Below are 18,600 nucleotides of genomic sequence, written 5' to 3'. Positions count from 1 at the left end.
GAGGCCGGATTTGAACTCAGGTACTCCTGAATCCAGGGCCAGCGCTTTAACCACTGCGCCATCTAGCTGCCCCCAACATTCAGTATTTTGAACCTATCCTGGTATGGCATGATTCCCAGTCCCCCCATCCCCACTGCCATGCTGGTTGCCCCCTACTGAACACCCTTTATTGTCAATATTGTTTCTAATTTGAATTTCTAATGGGTCAGTAGCATCTTCTCCATATACCTTGACAACTCCTTGTCAATAATAATTGTGACATACTAAAGCAGTAATATATGAAATCAGAGGATCCTAGATCTGGGTCTGGAATAGAATTTAGATATCATCTGGTCCAACCCCTCATTTTATATATAAGGAATGTGACAGTTGAAATGACTCATCTAAGGCCATACTAATACTAAGTGGCAGAGTTAGGACTTGAACCCAGGGTCTTCTATCGCGTTGCACTGTCTTTAGTAAATGGAAAGAAATGCACATACCTTCCAAGGTATCTTACTTGCTACCAGGGGTAACACGGGCATTTGGAATTCTGGAAACATAACCTCAGAAACTTCCTAGCTGTGTGACCCTGGGCAAGTCACTAATTCTATTTTCCTCAGTTTCCTCATCTGTAAAATAAGTTGCAGAAGGAAATGGCAAACCACTGTATTATCTCTGCCAAGAAAACCCCAAATGAGCTCACAAAGAGTTAGACAGACATGACTGAAATGACTCAACAGCAACAAAGTAACAATAGCAACAGCAGCAGCAGCAGCAGCAGCAGCAGCAACAGACTCCTTGAGGGCAGGCACTGCCTTCAGTGAGGCAGCTAGGTAGTGGATAGACATCTGGGCTTGGAATCAGGAAGTCTGAGTTCATAAATTGCCTCCAATACTTACTAGCTATCTCTATGGCCCTGAGCAATTCACTTCAACTCAGTCTCCATTTTTTCAACTGTTAAATGGGGATAATAATCGCATTTGCTATTATTAGTGGTTGTAAGGATCAAATGAGATGATATTTGTAAAGCACTTTGCAAACCATAAAGTATTTTATAAATGCTATTCTCCTCCTCTTCCTCCTCCTCCTTCTTCATCAGCAACATCATCTTAATATCTCTAAATTCTAGCACAGTACCTGACACATAGCAAGGGTTTAATCAATTGCTAAATTGAATTAAGCCAGATTGGAAGAATTGGGCTTTATAAATTTGCTTTTAGAAGCAAAGATATAATGAGTGGTTGAGGCACAGGGCTGGTAGGGAAGGAACAGAACAAAACATGTGACTGTCACATGGCTGATCACTGTTGAATACCAAAACCCAACATATTTTCTGAGTATTCTCAAGAGGCACCCGGTGACACCTCCCTCTGCACAGTAGGAGATGAATTTCCCTCTCTTGTCTTGCCCACGGTCACCAGTAGCATTCATTATGCTGCAGGTTACAAGAGTTGACACTTCTCTATGACACGAGTCTACATCAGAGAGCCAAAGTGTTCTTTCAGTTTATTTATTTCTTTGAGCTCCTCAATCCAAGATAAACCCCCAAATAAATTTCAAAGGTATTTTAGCAGGCTCCAGGCTGTAAATCACATACATGTGCTCTCACAAGCTAGGAAAGAATGCCATTGACATAAACTACAGCACTATATCTCCATCATACACATGTGTACATATGTGTAGACACACACAAAAGCACACACACACACACATATATATATATATACACTTACAAAGTATTAAGAACAAAATTAAAGAATATGTGAGCTAAAAACAACACATATTTTGTCAATCCTGTTTGAAAAAACAAACCAGCCAGCATGTTTGGTATATTTAGTAATGAGTGGATTGTTTCTGCTGAAAATGTATGCAGCCTGAACCCATTTTTTTTCATTTCTTGTTTCCTACTGGATGCCACAGAATCATAACCACTCAGTGCTGACAAGGACCTCAGAGACCCTCAAGTTCCACTTGCACTTGATCAAGAATCCCCTCACAGCTTCCACCAGAAGTGGGCATCTGGCCTTCAACAGGGCTAGCCTCCGCCTTGCCCACCCACAGCAGCCATTTCACTTTTGGCTAATACTAATCTTCAGGAAATTTTTCCTCACAGTACGTCTACATCTTTGCCCCTAGTTCTGCTAAACAAATTATTTTCCTTCTCTCTATGTCTTTCATATACATGGAGACAACTGGTATGCTCCCATTAAATCTCCTTTCTTCCAGCCTAAACATCTCCAGTTCCTTCAACTGATCCTCAGGTGGTGCAGCAGCTAAGAGTGCTAGATTTGAAGTTAGAAAGGCCTGAGTTCAAATCCAGATTATTTTCTCCTCTAGTCTCTTACAAAGATGCCCCTGTCCCTTCCCTCTTAGGAGATTTATTGTTGTTGTTCAGTTGTTTCAGTCACGTCTGACCCTTCACGACCCTGTGGACCATAGTATGCCAGTAGTGGCCATGGGGTTTTCTTGGCAAAGATACTGGAGTAGTTTGCCATTTCTTTCCCCAGCTTATTCTTCAGATGAGGAAACTGAGGCAAACAGAGTGAAGTGACTTGCCCAGGGTCACACAACTAGTAAGTGTCTGAGACCAAATTCGAACTCAGATCTTCCTGAGTTTTATCCATTGTACCACCTAGCTTCTCTTAGGAGAAGATGTCATCCAAAAGCACATTGAGAAGATATGAACTATCCACTAGAAGCTCTCTCTTCTTCTCAGTTCTGACCTCAAAACCTTTTCTATCTTACATTGTCTGGTCCTTTATTCTAATCTTTGACAAAGCAGTGGTCCTTCTCTTTCCCAAGTTCAACTCTTGAACTTGTGCCCTTACGTCCACTGCTTTCTGCATCACCTTTCCCTTCAGTCACCCCATTTCTTTCTCAAGTCTCCTGTCTCTCTTTATCTGCTGGCTTCTTCCCTGCTGCCTACAAATATATCTGTGTCTCTCTCATTTAAAAAAAAATCCTTCACTTCAACCTGCCTCAAGCTATCATCTTTTATTTCTTCTTCCTTTTGTAGCTAAAGTCTTAGAAAAATCTATTTACCCTCATTCCTCCACTACACTTCTTTACTCTCACTGTCTTCTAAACCCAATTGCAATTAGACTTCTTACCTTGTCACTAAATTGACAATCTCTTTCAATGTTAACCAGTTGTCTCTTAAATGTCAAATCTAACAGCCTAAGTATTCTCTCTTCCCCAGGTTTTTATGACCCACCTTCTCCTAACTCTCTTTTTGCCTATAGAACTGCTCCTTCTCAGTCTCTTCTTTATTGGGCCATCATTCATTTCCTGTCCCCCACCAAGGGGCATCCCCAAATCCCTGTAAATGAGTCCTTTACTGGGTGATCTAAAGTTCAATTATCATCCATATGCATATAGATCCTAGATCTAGGTAGAATAATTATTAAACACTTACTATGTGCTAAGCATTGGGGATACAAAATAGAGGAAAACAAGGTGGTACTTACTATCAACAAGCTTATATTCCAATAACATAGGACAGAATATAAAGGGAAGAAAAAGCAACAGTATCTTATATGTCTTCAACTGTACGTCCAGTAGACACCTCAAGTTTAACATGTCCAAAACAGAAGTCATTGTCTTCTTCTACAAACCCACTTTTGAAGACATCACTCTCCCACAGGCTACCAGATTTGAAACCTTGTAGCTTCCTTTAATCTTTCCTAACCTTCTTCTGTCTCCTTACTATCCAATCAGTTGCCATGGACTCTCCCTCTTATATCCATTCCCTTCTCTCCATTCACATGGCCACCACCCAGACTTAGGCCCTCATCTGGACTAACGCAACAGCCTCATACATGATCTTCAGTTTTCCACTTTCATTCTTTAGTCCGTATTCTTTACAACTGCCCTATTGGCATTCCCAAAGCCCACTACATTCTACCTCCTGACTCCATAACTCAGTGACTGGAATGCTCTCTCTCCTCATCTCCTTGAGGGCAGAGACAACTTCATTTATGTCTCTGTATCCTCAGTGCCTTGAAGTCAAATTGTGTTTTTGACACAGACTGGCTGTGTGACCCTGGGCAAGTCACAGCCCCTATCATTGCCCTAAGCTAGTCTAATTAGAAAATATTTAACAAAATAAATAACAAATACAATGGGACATAGATAATGTTAACATGTGGTTTTCTAAGTCAATATGCTGCCCACAGGGATCCCTAAGTACAGTTTAGTGGTCCTATTTCTATCTGAGCTTACACCAATGCTCTAGACAACTCTCTAAACTTCAGAGAAAGTAGCAACCAGCACAGGGAGTTTCCTCATCTAAAATCGCTTGTCTAACAGAGAATGGAAATATTCAGAATTATTTCTTTGCAGGATTACTTATTTTAAAAAGCACTTATGTCACAATCTCTACTTCTTTTGACTAGATTCTAACTATTCTGAACAGTGGAATATTACTCAGTCAAAAAAGCAACGCTGATTTTTCTCTCAGCTCAAAGTATTTCCACCCCCCCCCCATCACCCATGAAATGTCAGCAGCTTTCCATCAAAGTGAAAAATGTTAGCAGAAAGATCACGATTAAATTCTCCCTTCCTCCCATTCCGATTTCTTTTTATGGGTTGCTTACCATCAGAAATGTATTCTTAAGCACTTCTCTGCCTACATTATCTGACGATAATGCAAGACAAGTCCCAAGGACAGTGTTAAGTGCCTGAAATAGGTAATGAACGTTTTGTCTAGACATGGACGCAGTGAATAGCCTTCATCGTTTCTTGGCTTCACCATCTGCCACCAGTTTTGATAGTAAGTAGAGTATTTGTATAATGTCCATGTCCATTATATTAAAGTGAAAGAAGCTTAATTAGTCATGTATAAATAATGAAAATGATAAACTTTAGAATTTGAATAACACTTTCAGAGTAAAATATGGCATTGCAAATGGGGTTATCAGTAGATACAGACAATATGTTGTGAAGATGGAAGATTGCCGCAAAGATCACAGTAGGCCACTAGGTGGTGCCGTGGCGCACGGACTGCTGGATTTAGCGTCAGGAAGACCCAAGCTTGCAATTTGCCTAAAACACTTAGCAGCCATGTGACTTAACTTCTCTCAGCCTTAGTTTCTTCATCTGTAAAATGGGGATAATAATAGCTCCTACATCATGGGATTGTTGTAGGGTTCCAATGAGATAGTTTATGTATAAAAAGCCTAGATATTATTATTATTATAATCAGAGAATCTCAGGGTTGAAGGGGATGTAGCATCAATGTAGTCCAGCTGCTCCCTGACATTCTCAAAGTGTACACATCCATTCTGCTTGAAGACCTGCCAGTGAGAATGCCTTTTCCCTCCTAACTGCCCCACTTTTGTGCTGAAAGGACAGGCAGATGAGGCCCCCAATGTTTTCTCAATAATGTTAGACTTCCCCTAAGTTTTAAGAGGGTCAGTGGGTAGGGATAGAGGATTGATTAGCAGGGGCAGCAGAGAGAGAAAGCTGCTGGACAGCTTCTCTTGCCTTACCACTAACAATCCCCAGAAGTATGGGGGCAGATGGGAAGCAAGGAAGAGTTACAGCAAAGCTATTTCCTAGACAAGCCTTCAAGACCAAATGGTATACTGCAATAACTAACTAGAAAATGCTTGATCTACAAAGGCAGCTCCTCTGAACCCTAACACACCGGAGTATTCATGATCTCTTCTCTATTTACCACCAATGCCTTCATCACCTGTTGCAGAAGCATGTTCTCTGGGGTTCCCACCATTCCCCCCTTAGAATATTAGGGAACAAAGAAGACTTTAAAGTGAAAGCAAGATGGTAGGATAGCTTCTCAGTAGCCACAAAAGTGCCCCTTACCCCTAAGCCCCCTCCCCTCTTCTTCACGGCTAGTTCTTCCTCATCCCTTCCTACCTGACCATGGATCAGTGTAGTTCTCTCCTGCACTTTGAGGACAAAGATCAGGTCTTAAGGAGGTTTATTCACAGTACCTTGCATATAGTGGCCGCCAAATCATCAGTCCCATCAATGAACAATATTCAGTTCACTCACCAGGTTCAGCTTTGCCCAGAACTCAGGTCCTTCCCCCATCGTCCTTAAACTTGGTGGAATGTACCAAAAGCAAACGTTAGCAAACTCGGGCTGAAGAAGAAGAAAAGATGTGGAGTTTCCATTAACCTTGAGGGCAAATCCATACACAGTGTTCACTGCCTATCAAGGCTTTGCCACAGTAACTATAAATGTGTCTCTCCATTTTAAAAACACGCTTTCCTTAGCTGCTTTAATACGTTCCTTGTTTGTGAAGAATTACAAGCTAAAAACTCTGGGGACCAAAATCCTATTTTACATGTAAATTCAATTAAATTCAACTAATATTTATTAAAGCAGACAACATAGGGCAGTGGGTGGATAGAGTATTAGTCAGGGAGACCTAGGTTCAAATACTGCCTCTGACACTTAAAAAAGAAAAGCCAGAAATTTTTTTTTTGAGAAGGATGCTGCTCCAATTTTTATATCTATGTGGAATGGACGTGACTGTAGTTTGGATGGACTACACAGGACAATTCAAGAGGCCACTAGAATCAATGGAAAACTCCAGAGCTGTGTCACCATGGCTAAATCACTTAACCTATGCTCATCTCAGTTTCCTCATCTGTAAAATAAAGGGGCTGGACTCAATGAACTTTAAGCTCCCTGTTAGTTCTAGATATTTGATCCTATAAGCTGAATGAATGAAGCATTTATGAAGCATATACTGTCGGCAATTATATGGGTGCAGAGTCCAGAGATGCAGCTCTGAGGCCAATTTGATGGGAAAGGGAGGAATATGAAATAGGACTCGAGCAAATAGTACAACAACAGATGAGTTTCACCAAAGCTGCTTGGTTTCCTTGGAAGGAACCTTAAAAGTGAGCTAGTACAAATGTTACCAAACTATGGATCCGGTCTATAACTTCCCCACCCAATGGCCATCCAGTTTCCTTGAAAATGTCCAATGACAGGCAACTCACTATTCCCCCCAGCACCCTTATCCACATTTGGATGGCTTGCATGGTCTGTTGTTCCTTACATTACATTCAAAGAGGCTTTCTTGTAAATTTCTTCCTCTGGCCCTGCTCTGGTACCTAATCAACACAAGCCTAATTCCTTGACAAACTTCCAAATAAAGATTTGAGTTTCAGAATCTCATATTCAGAAGGAAGAACCTCAGAGGCTAGCTAGTTAATTACTATATTGCTCCCTATTTCCCAAATTTTTTTTCCTTTTCTGCAGTCTAAATATTCCCAGGTATTTTAATTGGTCCCTTTTTTTTTAAATAAATGGGTTTCTGGTTCCCTGACCACCATCATTGCCCTCGTTCATATCTACTCCAGTTTGTCAATTTCTTTCCTTAAATCCATAACTCAGAACTGGAAAGAATACTCCAGCTATGTTCCAATGGGCTCAGCATACAGCAGGATCGTTTGTTTTCTTGCTCAAGGTATGGCCTGCCTAAGTCCACCCTGGCTCTTTTGGCCACTCATGAAATCTACTAAAAGCTATAGGCCTTCTTTCCCACCCGTGGGAACTGCTTTCCAGCCGTATCTCTCTCATCCTTCACTTGTGCCACTGGTTGAAAAACAAAAATGCAAATAAAACCCCTTACTTATGGGATTGTGCATTTTCCTCTTTTAATTTCCTCTTACTAGCTTCAGTCCATTTTGCTAAACCACTTAAATCTTTGGGGAATTTCAATCACCTGATTCAATGTACTGGCCCTCTCAAATTTTCATGTCACCAGCAAGTTTGATAAGCATGCATCTATCCCTTAATCTAAGTCATTGATTTACATGCTGAACAGAACCAGGCCAAGGACAGAGCCCTGGGACGCTTCACTAGAAAGCTCCCTTCAGGCCAACATTAATCCATTCATTAGCATTCTGTGGGCTCTATGGGCTCCAAAGGCACCCAACTCTAAAATCATTCAGTCTGGATCAATTCCAATAGGGAGAGATTTTGTTGGATGCCTTGTTGACCTTCACATGTGCTATTTTCATAGCATTTCCTTCTAGTCTATTAGTGATAGAGAGAGAGAGAGAGAGGGAGCCTTGTGATAGCATTGGTAGAATCAGTTATTGTCAGTCAACAAGCTTGAGCTTTTCCAGGCACCAGCTTAGTGCTGGGGGTACAAAGAAAGGCAAAAACACAGTCCTAAGGAGAGAGAGAGATAGAAAAAAAAAAATTCTACCAATACAAATCAGGCCCCCTTTCTGTAAATTATAGTTTTAGTGAGGTGCTGAGAGCATTCAGAAGTTAAGTGACAATCCCAGGGTCTCACAGCCAATGTGTCAGAGGCCGTACATGAACGCAGATCTTTGTCATTTTTAGGCTGGCTCTCTATCCACTGTGCTGGACTGCCTCAGCACTAGTTGAGCAAATTTATCAGAAAGGGAAAAAGATCTGGTCTGGCAAGCCATGTTCTTAATGAACTTTCTAAGTCCATGCAAACTGTTCCTTTAATAATGCTTGCTATTTTTTTCTGTGCCCACCCGGAATTGACATCAAATCCACTGACCAACAGTCTGAATTATCTACCTTCCTTCCCATTCTGAAACTGAAAGCAGTGTCATCTCTCAGGTCCCCTGGCTTCTCTCCCTTTTGCTAAAGTAATGAATGCATTAGCAATGGTTTAACAATCACATCTGCATATTCTCTCAGCACCAAAGGGCAGCCAGACCAAAGAGGGTGCAAATTAAGGTGGCTAAATAGCTTCTGCCTCAGATTCCTACTCATTTTTGTTCATTGTGTGTCTGATTCCTGGCTCTAAATCCCAGTCCCTGGTATTGATTACCGAATCTCCCTTGTGGTAAAACCCTGCCCCAAATCCCCATTACCATTCCGGTTGGCTCTTCTTGGTTTGACTTTGGTTTATGAAGCATAGATAGCATGACACCTCCCCCCATGAAGCTATAAGCACCTTCTAACAGTCCCTAGCCTGTAAGTATTAGTTTAGTTCTCTTTGTCCATCACATTTCACATAGGACCTTTAGTTCAAGGAGTATAAAGTATTGTTAGGCTCATATCAGACATTGGGAACCTTCAGATACTATTCAGACTGACTTCTTAGAAATATGAAAGAAATCCAGACCCCTTGAAGAAATGACATATCCTATCTATTCTTTCTAAAAGGGAAAAAAAAAAACTATTGTCAGATCCATTGAAAGGCTTTCAAAGTGAATAATGCATCACGTTTGGCCAGCATGGGTTTACTAGGAACAAACCCTGACAAACGGAACTTTATTTCTGGGGTTATTTTATAGGGTTCCTTGACTTTTAGAACAGGAGAATGCTGGAGGTAGCAATGTATCCAGTAAGTCATTTGGCAAAGTCTTTCAAGAGAGAATTGGTGGATTGATGATGGTCTACCTGGAACCCAGGAGGAGATTGGAGGATTCACTAAAAGAACAAAATCATTTAAAGAATGTTGATTTAGGGGCAGCTAGATGGCGCAGTGGATAGAGCACTGGCCCTGGAGTCAGGAGTACCTGAGTTCAAATCCAGTCTCAGACACCTAATACTTAACTAGCTGTGTGACCCTGGGCAAGTCACTTAACCCCAATTGCCTCACTAAAAAAAAAAAAAGAATGTTGATTTAGGGGGAATGATGGGGTTAGAACACATTGTTGCTTCTTGCCTATGTGAAGTGCTAGAAATGGGGAGGATGAGGTGACCAGAGCCACTCAGTGGGACTGTCAAAAGTTCATAATGGCAGGATGAGATCAGCTCTAGAGATGAAATATCTCAAGAAACTAGAGAAGATGGGAATCCAGTAGCCAGAGTGAATAGCCTAGGACTGGGGAAGGAACAGAAACAGGAATAGAGTAATGGAGAACAGTCAAAACTCAGACCTCACATTGCACTGTGTTCTACAACTATCTAAGACACTTATTACCATGACTTATTAGCATTGCATATTACTTTTTATTTTGGTCTTATCCCTCCACTAGACTTGAAACACCATGAGGGCAGGGGCTCTTTCTGATCTGAATTTTATACCACTGCCAACACCCAAAAAGGTGCTGCACAGCCAGTAAATAATCAACAAAGGCTGAATTGGCATGAAGGGAATCGGAACAGATGTTAAAATAAGACCCAGTCTATTGATTGGTTCTTATTAGCCCATTTAATTGATAAGTGAGCTGAAGGGGTAGGGAAGCTGGAAGGACAGAGCAAAGACAAGGAGGCCAAATTGACAGATAATCATAACACCTATGTGCTACTGTTAGACAGGGTCATCTTTAAATTTAAGCCTTCCTGTTGGCCCCACCTCTTCTTAAAGTGACATTGGTACTTGGTATTTAGTTTTATCATCATAATAACTCTAAGATTTGCAGAAGGCTTCATGTGCCTCATCTCATCTGAGCCTATGAAGGGCACTGCTAGGTGGGGTTCACAGGTATTATCCATCCTCCTTTTCCTACTGAGAAGTCAAGCATCTTGCCCAGGGTTACATGCTTAAGTAAGAGCTTAAGGCAGAATTGAAAACCAGGTTCATCTGACCCCAAGGACAGTGTCTGTCCCATGCACCACCATACCTCTTACTACAGAGATGCTATTTAAGGTCCTTCTAACTAAAAGGTTCTAATATAATTCAACATGAATTTATTAAGCACTTATGTGATTAATTTTGTGCCAGGAACTGTACTAGGCACCAGAGATACAGAGATAAAAATGAAAGTCATTGCTCTCAAAAAGCTTACATTCTATTGAAGGAGATATTTGTACGTCTATTTAAAGTAAATTGAGGGCAGCTATGTTGACACATTAGATAGAGTGCTGGGCCTGGAGTCAGGAAATCCTGAGTTCAAATCCAGCTTCAGACACTTACTCACTATGTGACCCTGGGCAAGTCACTTCACCCTGTTTGTCTCAGTTTCTTCATCTGTAAAAATGTGTTGGAGAAGGAAATGGCAAACCACTCCAGTATCTTTGCCAAGAAAATCACAAAATGGGGTCACATAGAATGAAATGACTGAACACAACAACAAAATGAAGTAAATCATGGATTAAGTAACAAATATTTATTGAGTACTTATTATAGGTCTAAGGTACCCAGATGGCAAAGTGCACCAAATGATGGAGTTGGAGTCTGGAGAGCCTGAATTCAAATTCTTTCTCATATACTGGCTAGCTGTATGACTCTGGCTACTTCACCACTCTTAATCTCAATTTCCCAATCTGTAAAACAGGAAATAGGGATAATAATAGCCCCTCACTCACTGAGTTGTAGGGATCTGATGAGATAATAAATGTAAAGTGATTTGCCAACACTAAAGTGCTTTATAAAATCTATGACAACAATGACAATGATGATGGTGGTGGTTGTGGTGGTGGTGTCATGTTTCAGGCACTATGTTAGCTTGTTGGTGACTCAAGAACAAAATTGGAAATGTTTCCTGCCTTTGAGTGGCTTACACTCTACTGGGTTATTCCTGCAAATCCAGAAACAGAGAGAGAAAGGAAACCCAAGTGGAAACATCTCAGCTTCAACCATGAGCTCGAAAAGAAGCCTGGGACAGATAATGTGAGAACAAAAACACCTACCAAGATATCTCTGCTCAGAATCTCAAATGAAACGTGGAAAATTAAAGAGGTGATTTTCAGGGGCCTGAGAATAATGAGCATTTCCTTTGAAATGATAACTTCCTTTGCTGTCAAGATAATATGCATTATTCTTGCTTCTGACAGTAAAAAAAAAAAAACTAAACTAAAAATTCAAGTACTCTGCACTCCACATTGAGAGCAGCTCCACACAGTGTTTTCAATATTTCTCTTGACATTGTCAGCCTTAGTGCCTTAACTACAACCTCAAAAACAGCGACTATTACAGCTATTAGCCTTTTCCCTAAGAAAAACAACTTTCAGCTACACCAAATGCATTTCCCAGAGCAAAGGGAACCACACACATTATCTGTCCACTTTACTATAGGAAATATTATTTGCACCATTCCAGGCCGGGTGCTGCTCTCTATGCCCTTTTATAGCCATGTCCTCTGATAGAGAATGTACCCAACACACTGGGAAAGAGACTTTTTGATATATTGATGATACTGACGCAGCAGGAAAGCATCCCACAAGTGCTAGAAGACTAAGCTAGAATCCTGATTTTCAGTTCAATTGAATTCAGCAACCACTTTATTGCTTTATGTCAAGTGCTAGGTAAAGGAAGGGGTCTACTAGTAAAAGTTTAACAACCTGCTCTCTGAAAAGAAAAAGTACGCATGGCACATTTTCAAGTGTGATCTGCATTTTAACATTTTTCTCTATCATTTTTGTAAGTTTAGACAATCAACAAAACAATAAATCAGTCCTGATTTGTAGGGTTGGAAGACTTATGAGGTGGAAATGCTCCCATTGAAAATTCAGCAATGGTGTCTCACAAGCCTGTAGGAGCCAGCTCCAGCTGAGCACTGGATACAGGGCATTCAGAGACCAAAATACGGCAGTCTGCCCTGAAGGACTTTACATTTCATCAGACAATCTTAAAGTTGGTATACTCAATTTATTATTGTTACTATTATGTACATTATTATTGTAGTAATACCTGAGACACAGGGCAAGGTAGTAGATAGACTCTGCTTCTAAGCATAATCCTGAGTGAGGAAGAGAGGACCTCTGTCATATCCTAGTTTTGTGTGCGTGCATAAATCATTAAGTCATTGAGCCTCTTGATGTTGTTGCTGTTGCTGTTGCTGTTGCTGTTGTGGTTGAGGCTCCTAGGCAATTCTCTAAGACCACTGATCATAGAAAAATTGTTGATCTGAATTAGGGGCTTATAGATTTTGAGCTGGAAAGACCCTCAGAGGCCATCTAGTTTATCTGCTTCTTTTTACAGCGGAGGAAACAGAGTCCCAGATGGGTTAACTGATTGACTCAAGCTCAGATAAATAGTGAATGTCAGAGGCAGAATCTAAACTCTTGTTCTCTGCCTCCATATTTTGGCACTCATTGCATCGTGTCAATATCAGCAGAGGGAGTTTCCATTTTTGGAGGTACTTACAGTGATGGAATCACAGGTCAGAAACAAGAAAAAACCTTAATAACAACATCATATATATGTATATATATATGTATGTGTATATATATGTATGTGTATATATATGTGTGTTTATATATATGTATGTATATATATATATATGTATGTGTGTGTGTATATATATATATATGTATATATATATATATATATATATATATATATATATATATATAGAGAGAGAGAGAGAGAGAGAGAGAGAGAGAGAGAGAGAGAGAGAGAGATATGATGCACATGTAGGGCTTTCCTCTCAGCAACTTGTGGTAGAGTGCAATTATTATTGCTCCCATTTTGCAGATATGGAAACTAAACTTGGAGGAGCTGGTGAGTTATTGGAAGAGTCAGAACTCACTCCCATTCCAGAGCTTCTGACCCCAAGAAGAGGGTTTATTCCACTACTCTACAGCTGCCTCCCCATGTTGAGACCCAGTAAAGGTAGTCTGTTATTTATTTCTTAAACTTAGCCAACAAGAGAATCTCCATTTTCCTGTAGTTCATATCTGAGGGGGTGGGCAGGGGGAGTCATTTATTCCTTTAAAAGCCAAAAGAAGGAATGAGAATTATTGTCCATTCACTTAAGGATTTGCATCCTAATAGATTGCCCACATTTTTACAGCCTGGGCAGCCTGTGGAGTCAATAAGCAATTTGTATATCATCGTGTCATAATTTCTTCTGCAGAATCCTGAGTAATTATTAGTGACTACTTTGATTTCCACTGCTTAAAAGCATGAGGGTGTTCTCAGTAGATCCTACAAAGAGCAAAAGTATCCCCTAATAGAGTAAATGAACATAATGGACTCCCTGAATTAAGCTAATGATTGATTTCCACCAGCGACAACCCCAGCAAAGAATAACAGATGAGAAAATTGCCACCTTTATCCCCGTTGATTGACAAAATCACTAACACAACAAGCAGGTGTTGACTTACCTCTAAAAGCAGTCGGAATCCTGCTCTTTTCTTAATTTCCTCCACGAGGTACCTGTAATTAAAAAACACAACTATGTTGGAAATAAACCCCAAAGCCTGGAGCATTTCAGGCTCAGGATGCCATTGTGATCACAGATTCTTTTCTGTACACATTATCTTAGATTTAGGGCCAGAAGGGGCCTTAGAGGTTAGTGATTCCAACCATCCCATTTTGCAGATCGTGAAGCTGAGGCTCAGAGATGTTAAGTGACTTGCCCAATGTCAAACAACTAGTGTCCGAGATGGGATTTGAACCTGGGTCTTGCTGATTCCAAGTCCAGGGTTCTATCTGCTACATGAGACTGTGTCACCAATAGATACATACATCATTCTGGGAAACATAGATTGGCATATACCTTAAGCAACTCTTGGATTTCTTGAAAGGTGAGTGACAAAGTAGAATTTTTGTCCAATTTGGAAGACAATTTGAGTCACCCCTGGCAGGGTTCAAGTCAGATAAATGGGTCTAAAGATTAGAATTAGCAAATTAACCTGGAAGGCTTCTTCTAGGTCATAGGATCTTAGATAATAAAATCATAATTTCAGAACTTGAAGGGGACTAACAGGCCATTGAGAGTACAACTCTAGGGGCAGCTAGGTGATGAAGTGGATAGAGCACTGGCCCTGGAGTCAGGAGTACCTGAGTTCAAATCTGGCCTCAGACACTTAACACTTACTAGCTGTGTGACCCTGGGCAAGTCACTTAACCCCAATTGCCTCACTTAAAAACAAAAAGAGAGTACAACTCTATACTGCTAGATAGCTGATGTAACCCTAATATGGGGATGCCACCTTGAACTCTGAACTTTGATGTATACCAAGAATCCACCCCAATGCCACCCATGGACTAGCAAAGCATCTCACATCTCCCATCTTCTCACAGCTTCAGTTTCAAATTCCTTGGCTCCACCCCAAGCTGCTTTGGACAGTTCAACAGAAGCTATAGCTGAGGTCTTGGATTGGAATTTTAGAAGTCCTGATACCACTGCGAGACTTAGAATTGAGTCTGGGTTGTCTCTGACTAGCTGCAGGGCCTTGGGTAAAACTTCTAATCTCACCACAGCTCTGTAAAACAAGAGGGGCTCAAAATTCTCTTCTAGTTCTAAAATGCAATGGCTGCCCTGATCTGTCTTCAGTCTCATTCTGGGACAGTTAGCATTTAGTATTGATTGATTGATTGATAAAGAGGAACCCTGGAGAGTGATCCTCAAATGGGACAGTAATATTTGGATCAAAATTGTGTCCTATTGCTTGCCATGTGGCTATCACTTTACCTGTCACATCTGTAAAATAAAGGGATAGATCAAGCGTTCTTAACCTGGGGTCCACAGGTCTGTGGATAGACTTTAGGGGGTTGGTGCCCTTGGATGGGAAAATAAAGATTGCATTTTTATTTTCATTAACTCTTAGTTTCTTTTGTAACCCTCTATATTTTGTTCTTGCTTTTAAAACATTATTCTGAGGGGCAGCTAGGTGGCACAGTGGATAGAGCACCAGCCCTGGATTCAGGAGTACCTGAGTTCAAATCCGGCTTCAGACACTTAACACTTACTAGCTGTGTGACCCTCGGCAAGTCACTTAACCCCAATTGCCTCACTAAAAAAGCAAAAAGCAAAAACAACAAAAAAACCATTATTCTGAGAAGAGGGTCCATAAGTTACACTAGATTGACAGGGTGGTCCACGATACACAAAAAAGGAAAGGACCCCTGACCTAGAGGATCTCTAAGGTTCCCTCCTGATGTCCAATGGTCTTTTTTTTAAGTGAGGCAATTGGGGTTAAGTGACTTGCCCAAGGTCACACAGCTAGTAAGTGTCAAGTGTCTGAAGCCAGATTTTGAACTCAGGTCCTCCTGACTCCAGGGCTGGTGCTCTATCCACTGAACCACCTGGCTGCCCCCCTGTCCTGTGGTCTTTTACAGTTTCCTGCCTCTTCTGGTCACTTCATGACATGGCCTTGCCTTTCCCCATTGCCTTGGCTCCCCAAGTCTGACCACCATCATTCTGGCCCCTCTCTCCCCTTGCCCCCTCCCCAATAGTCACTATCATTTCATTAAAGTATACCCATGGGGGCACTGAGCCACTCCAGGCTTCTGAAATCTGCCATCTGTATTCAGCAAAATGTCTGTATGGATGTGGGCTTGCATGATTCATCACAGGCACCCACCTGGGTATAGGTGTCTACAGCATGGCTGATTTACTCTAGGCTCCTGACCCTCCCCAGCCACAGAAACATGGCCCCTGCCACAAAAGCCACATTCTGTCCAACTAAACCTTTTCCCTCCTGGCAACAATAAGTCCCTCAGTCTCCATGTGAGTGAATGGAATGCATTCCAATGTTGTAGAGATCGTGAGCCTGGGGAATAGATAAATGAGACCCTGGGGGCCAGCACCAAGGAGAGCTGCTGAGTTGTTTGTTGTTGCTATAAAGACTGATGCCCATGATTCTTCAGTGTGCTGCTTTAAAAATCACCCCATGGCAAATACCCATTTAGCCTGATTGCTGAGATATCCCTCAGCAGGCCAGCTTCCCCAATGGGTAGCTGCAAACATGCCAAAATGCTTTTGTTTTTCTTCCCCTGCTGAAACCCAACAAGCACAATTCTCTGTCTTATGTCAAGCAGAAGTGGTATTTTCCAACCTGTGGGGTTCTGAATTATTTTCCCCATTGAAATTGAGTCAGCATAATGTAGCGGAAAGAGTGGCATGAGCAGTGGGCACAATGGTGGACTTTGAGTCAAGAGGATTTGCGTTCAAATCCTACCTTAGATACTTACTAGTTGTATGATTCCGAAGAAGTCACTTCACCTCTCTGTATCTCAATTTCCCTATCTGTAAAATGAGAGGGGTGGACCTGCTGGTCTCTACCAGTTCTGAATCTATGATTCTGTGATTTGGAATCAGAAGACCTGCATTTGAATCCAGGTTATGACATTTTCCAGCTATATAAGCTGGCAAAATCACAAAAACTTAACTGTGCCTCAGTTTCTTCATATGTAAAATAAAAGAGTCAGACTAGATGGACTCTAATGTCTCTTTCAAGCTCTGAGGATTCTAATACCTTATAGGAGAATTTTAACTTTGTGGTCCCAGCCTCACTGTTCCCAAAGCATCCTAGAGCTGGTAATGGTGGTGGGAGGGCATCATATATACTAGTGCTAAGTTTGTAAAACATTTTACTTGCATTATCTCATTTGAGCCACATAAATTTATTTTCTTTTACAGATCATATGATCATAGATTAAAAAGCTAGTGAATACCTCAAAGACCAATAAACCTCTCATTTTATAGATGAGGAAACTGACGCAAAGAGGGTTTTTTAATGATTTGCTGAAGGTCACATAGGCAGTAAGTGTCCAAGGTTGGATTCAGACCCGAGTTTTCTTGACTCTAAATCCAGCTCTCCACTCACTCGTCCATGCTCTCTGATCATTCTTTGTTGTTATTGTGGTGTTTAAGTGGACAGAGGCTTTTCTTCCTGGGCTACTATTGGGCCCTTATTTGGAGATATTAGTATGTGAAAGAAAGAACTGATGAGAGTTGAATATTTGAGCTTCAAAGTACTGGATTTAAAGGGCCCTAGGACTGAAAGGGCCCCAGGGGAAGAGGACATCAGCTGACCGATGGAATCAGTAAAATGAAAAAAGACATCTAAGAAAAATGGTAGATGAAAGGAAAGAGTGTAATAACCTCTTCACCAATGGAAAATAAAACTATGAGAAGCCAGGGAAAATATGGCAAGGTCATGAAGTACAGTCCTTGTGAGAGTCAATCAATAGGAGCCAATGGATTTATTTTTTTCCACTGGATAATTGAATCAGGTCTATTGCTTGGTGTACTGGGAAGTCAGGGTCATAGTTATTGTTCTGCTATCTTGTTGTCTTGGCTAAGTCTTTTCTCCCCAGAGAGGGCCTCAGCTTCCTCAGAAGTATGACTAAGTGCTATATGAATGTATTTTTGCTCATGGTGCAGCATAGAGATAGATATAGGACTAGATTATATACTATCTGTGTATATATGTATGTATATGTAATAGGTGTATATAATATGACTGTAAATATGTGTCTAACATCTTAATACATTAATTACAGTGTAATATAGTATATATTATAATAATATGTTGTATACAAATAATATGTATGTTGTATACAAATATAATATATCATATATAAATGCATTAAATATGCATATATGCTTACATATTTGCCATGAGAAATCAAGGCACATGAAAAGCTGTTATGGAGAGTTGAGACATTTGTTCATGCACCTGTAATTTGTATGTTTTTCTCCCATGGGAGGCAGCTAGATGACTCAGTGGATAGAGCAATGAGCCTGAAATTAGGAAGACCTGAGTTCAATTCCAACTTCAGACACTAACTGTTTGACCCTGGATAAGTCACTTCACCTCTGTTTCTCTTAATACACTGGGAAAGAAATGGCAAACCACTACATTATCTTTGCCAAGAAAACCTTGTGGATAGCAGTGGTGTCAGACAGGACTGAAGAACAAGGAACTATAACTCATAAGTTTTATCTGCTTCCACACTCGTCCAGCAAAGCTTATTGTTCACAGACTTTATGAGAAGAACTGGGTTAAGTGATCCTTCAGGTCCTT

General features: G+C 40.8%; 1 protein-coding gene across 1 annotated transcript in view; it reads right to left on the bottom strand.

Moving 5' to 3' along the window:
• GADL1 (glutamate decarboxylase like 1) overlaps positions 1–18,600 on the bottom strand; it is a 202,503-nt gene that overhangs the window by 74,475 nt on the left and 109,428 nt on the right. Inside the window, exons 13-14 of the mRNA XM_043967190.1 lie at positions 13,948–13,999; positions 5,998–6,087 (exon numbers count right to left, since the gene is read on the bottom strand). Of these exons, the coding sequence (XP_043823125.1) occupies positions 5,998–6,087; positions 13,948–13,999 (142 nt within the window). The remainder of the gene's footprint in view (positions 1–5,997; positions 6,088–13,947; positions 14,000–18,600) is intronic.

The sequence above is a fragment of the Dromiciops gliroides genome, chromosome 5 (genome assembly GCF_019393635.1).
Source record: "Dromiciops gliroides isolate mDroGli1 chromosome 5, mDroGli1.pri, whole genome shotgun sequence".
In the NCBI taxonomy this organism is placed as follows: Eukaryota; Metazoa; Chordata; class Mammalia; order Microbiotheria; family Microbiotheriidae; genus Dromiciops; species Dromiciops gliroides.
Note: the sequence above shows the minus strand (reverse complement) of the source record. Positions and strands in the feature narration are given on the sequence as shown.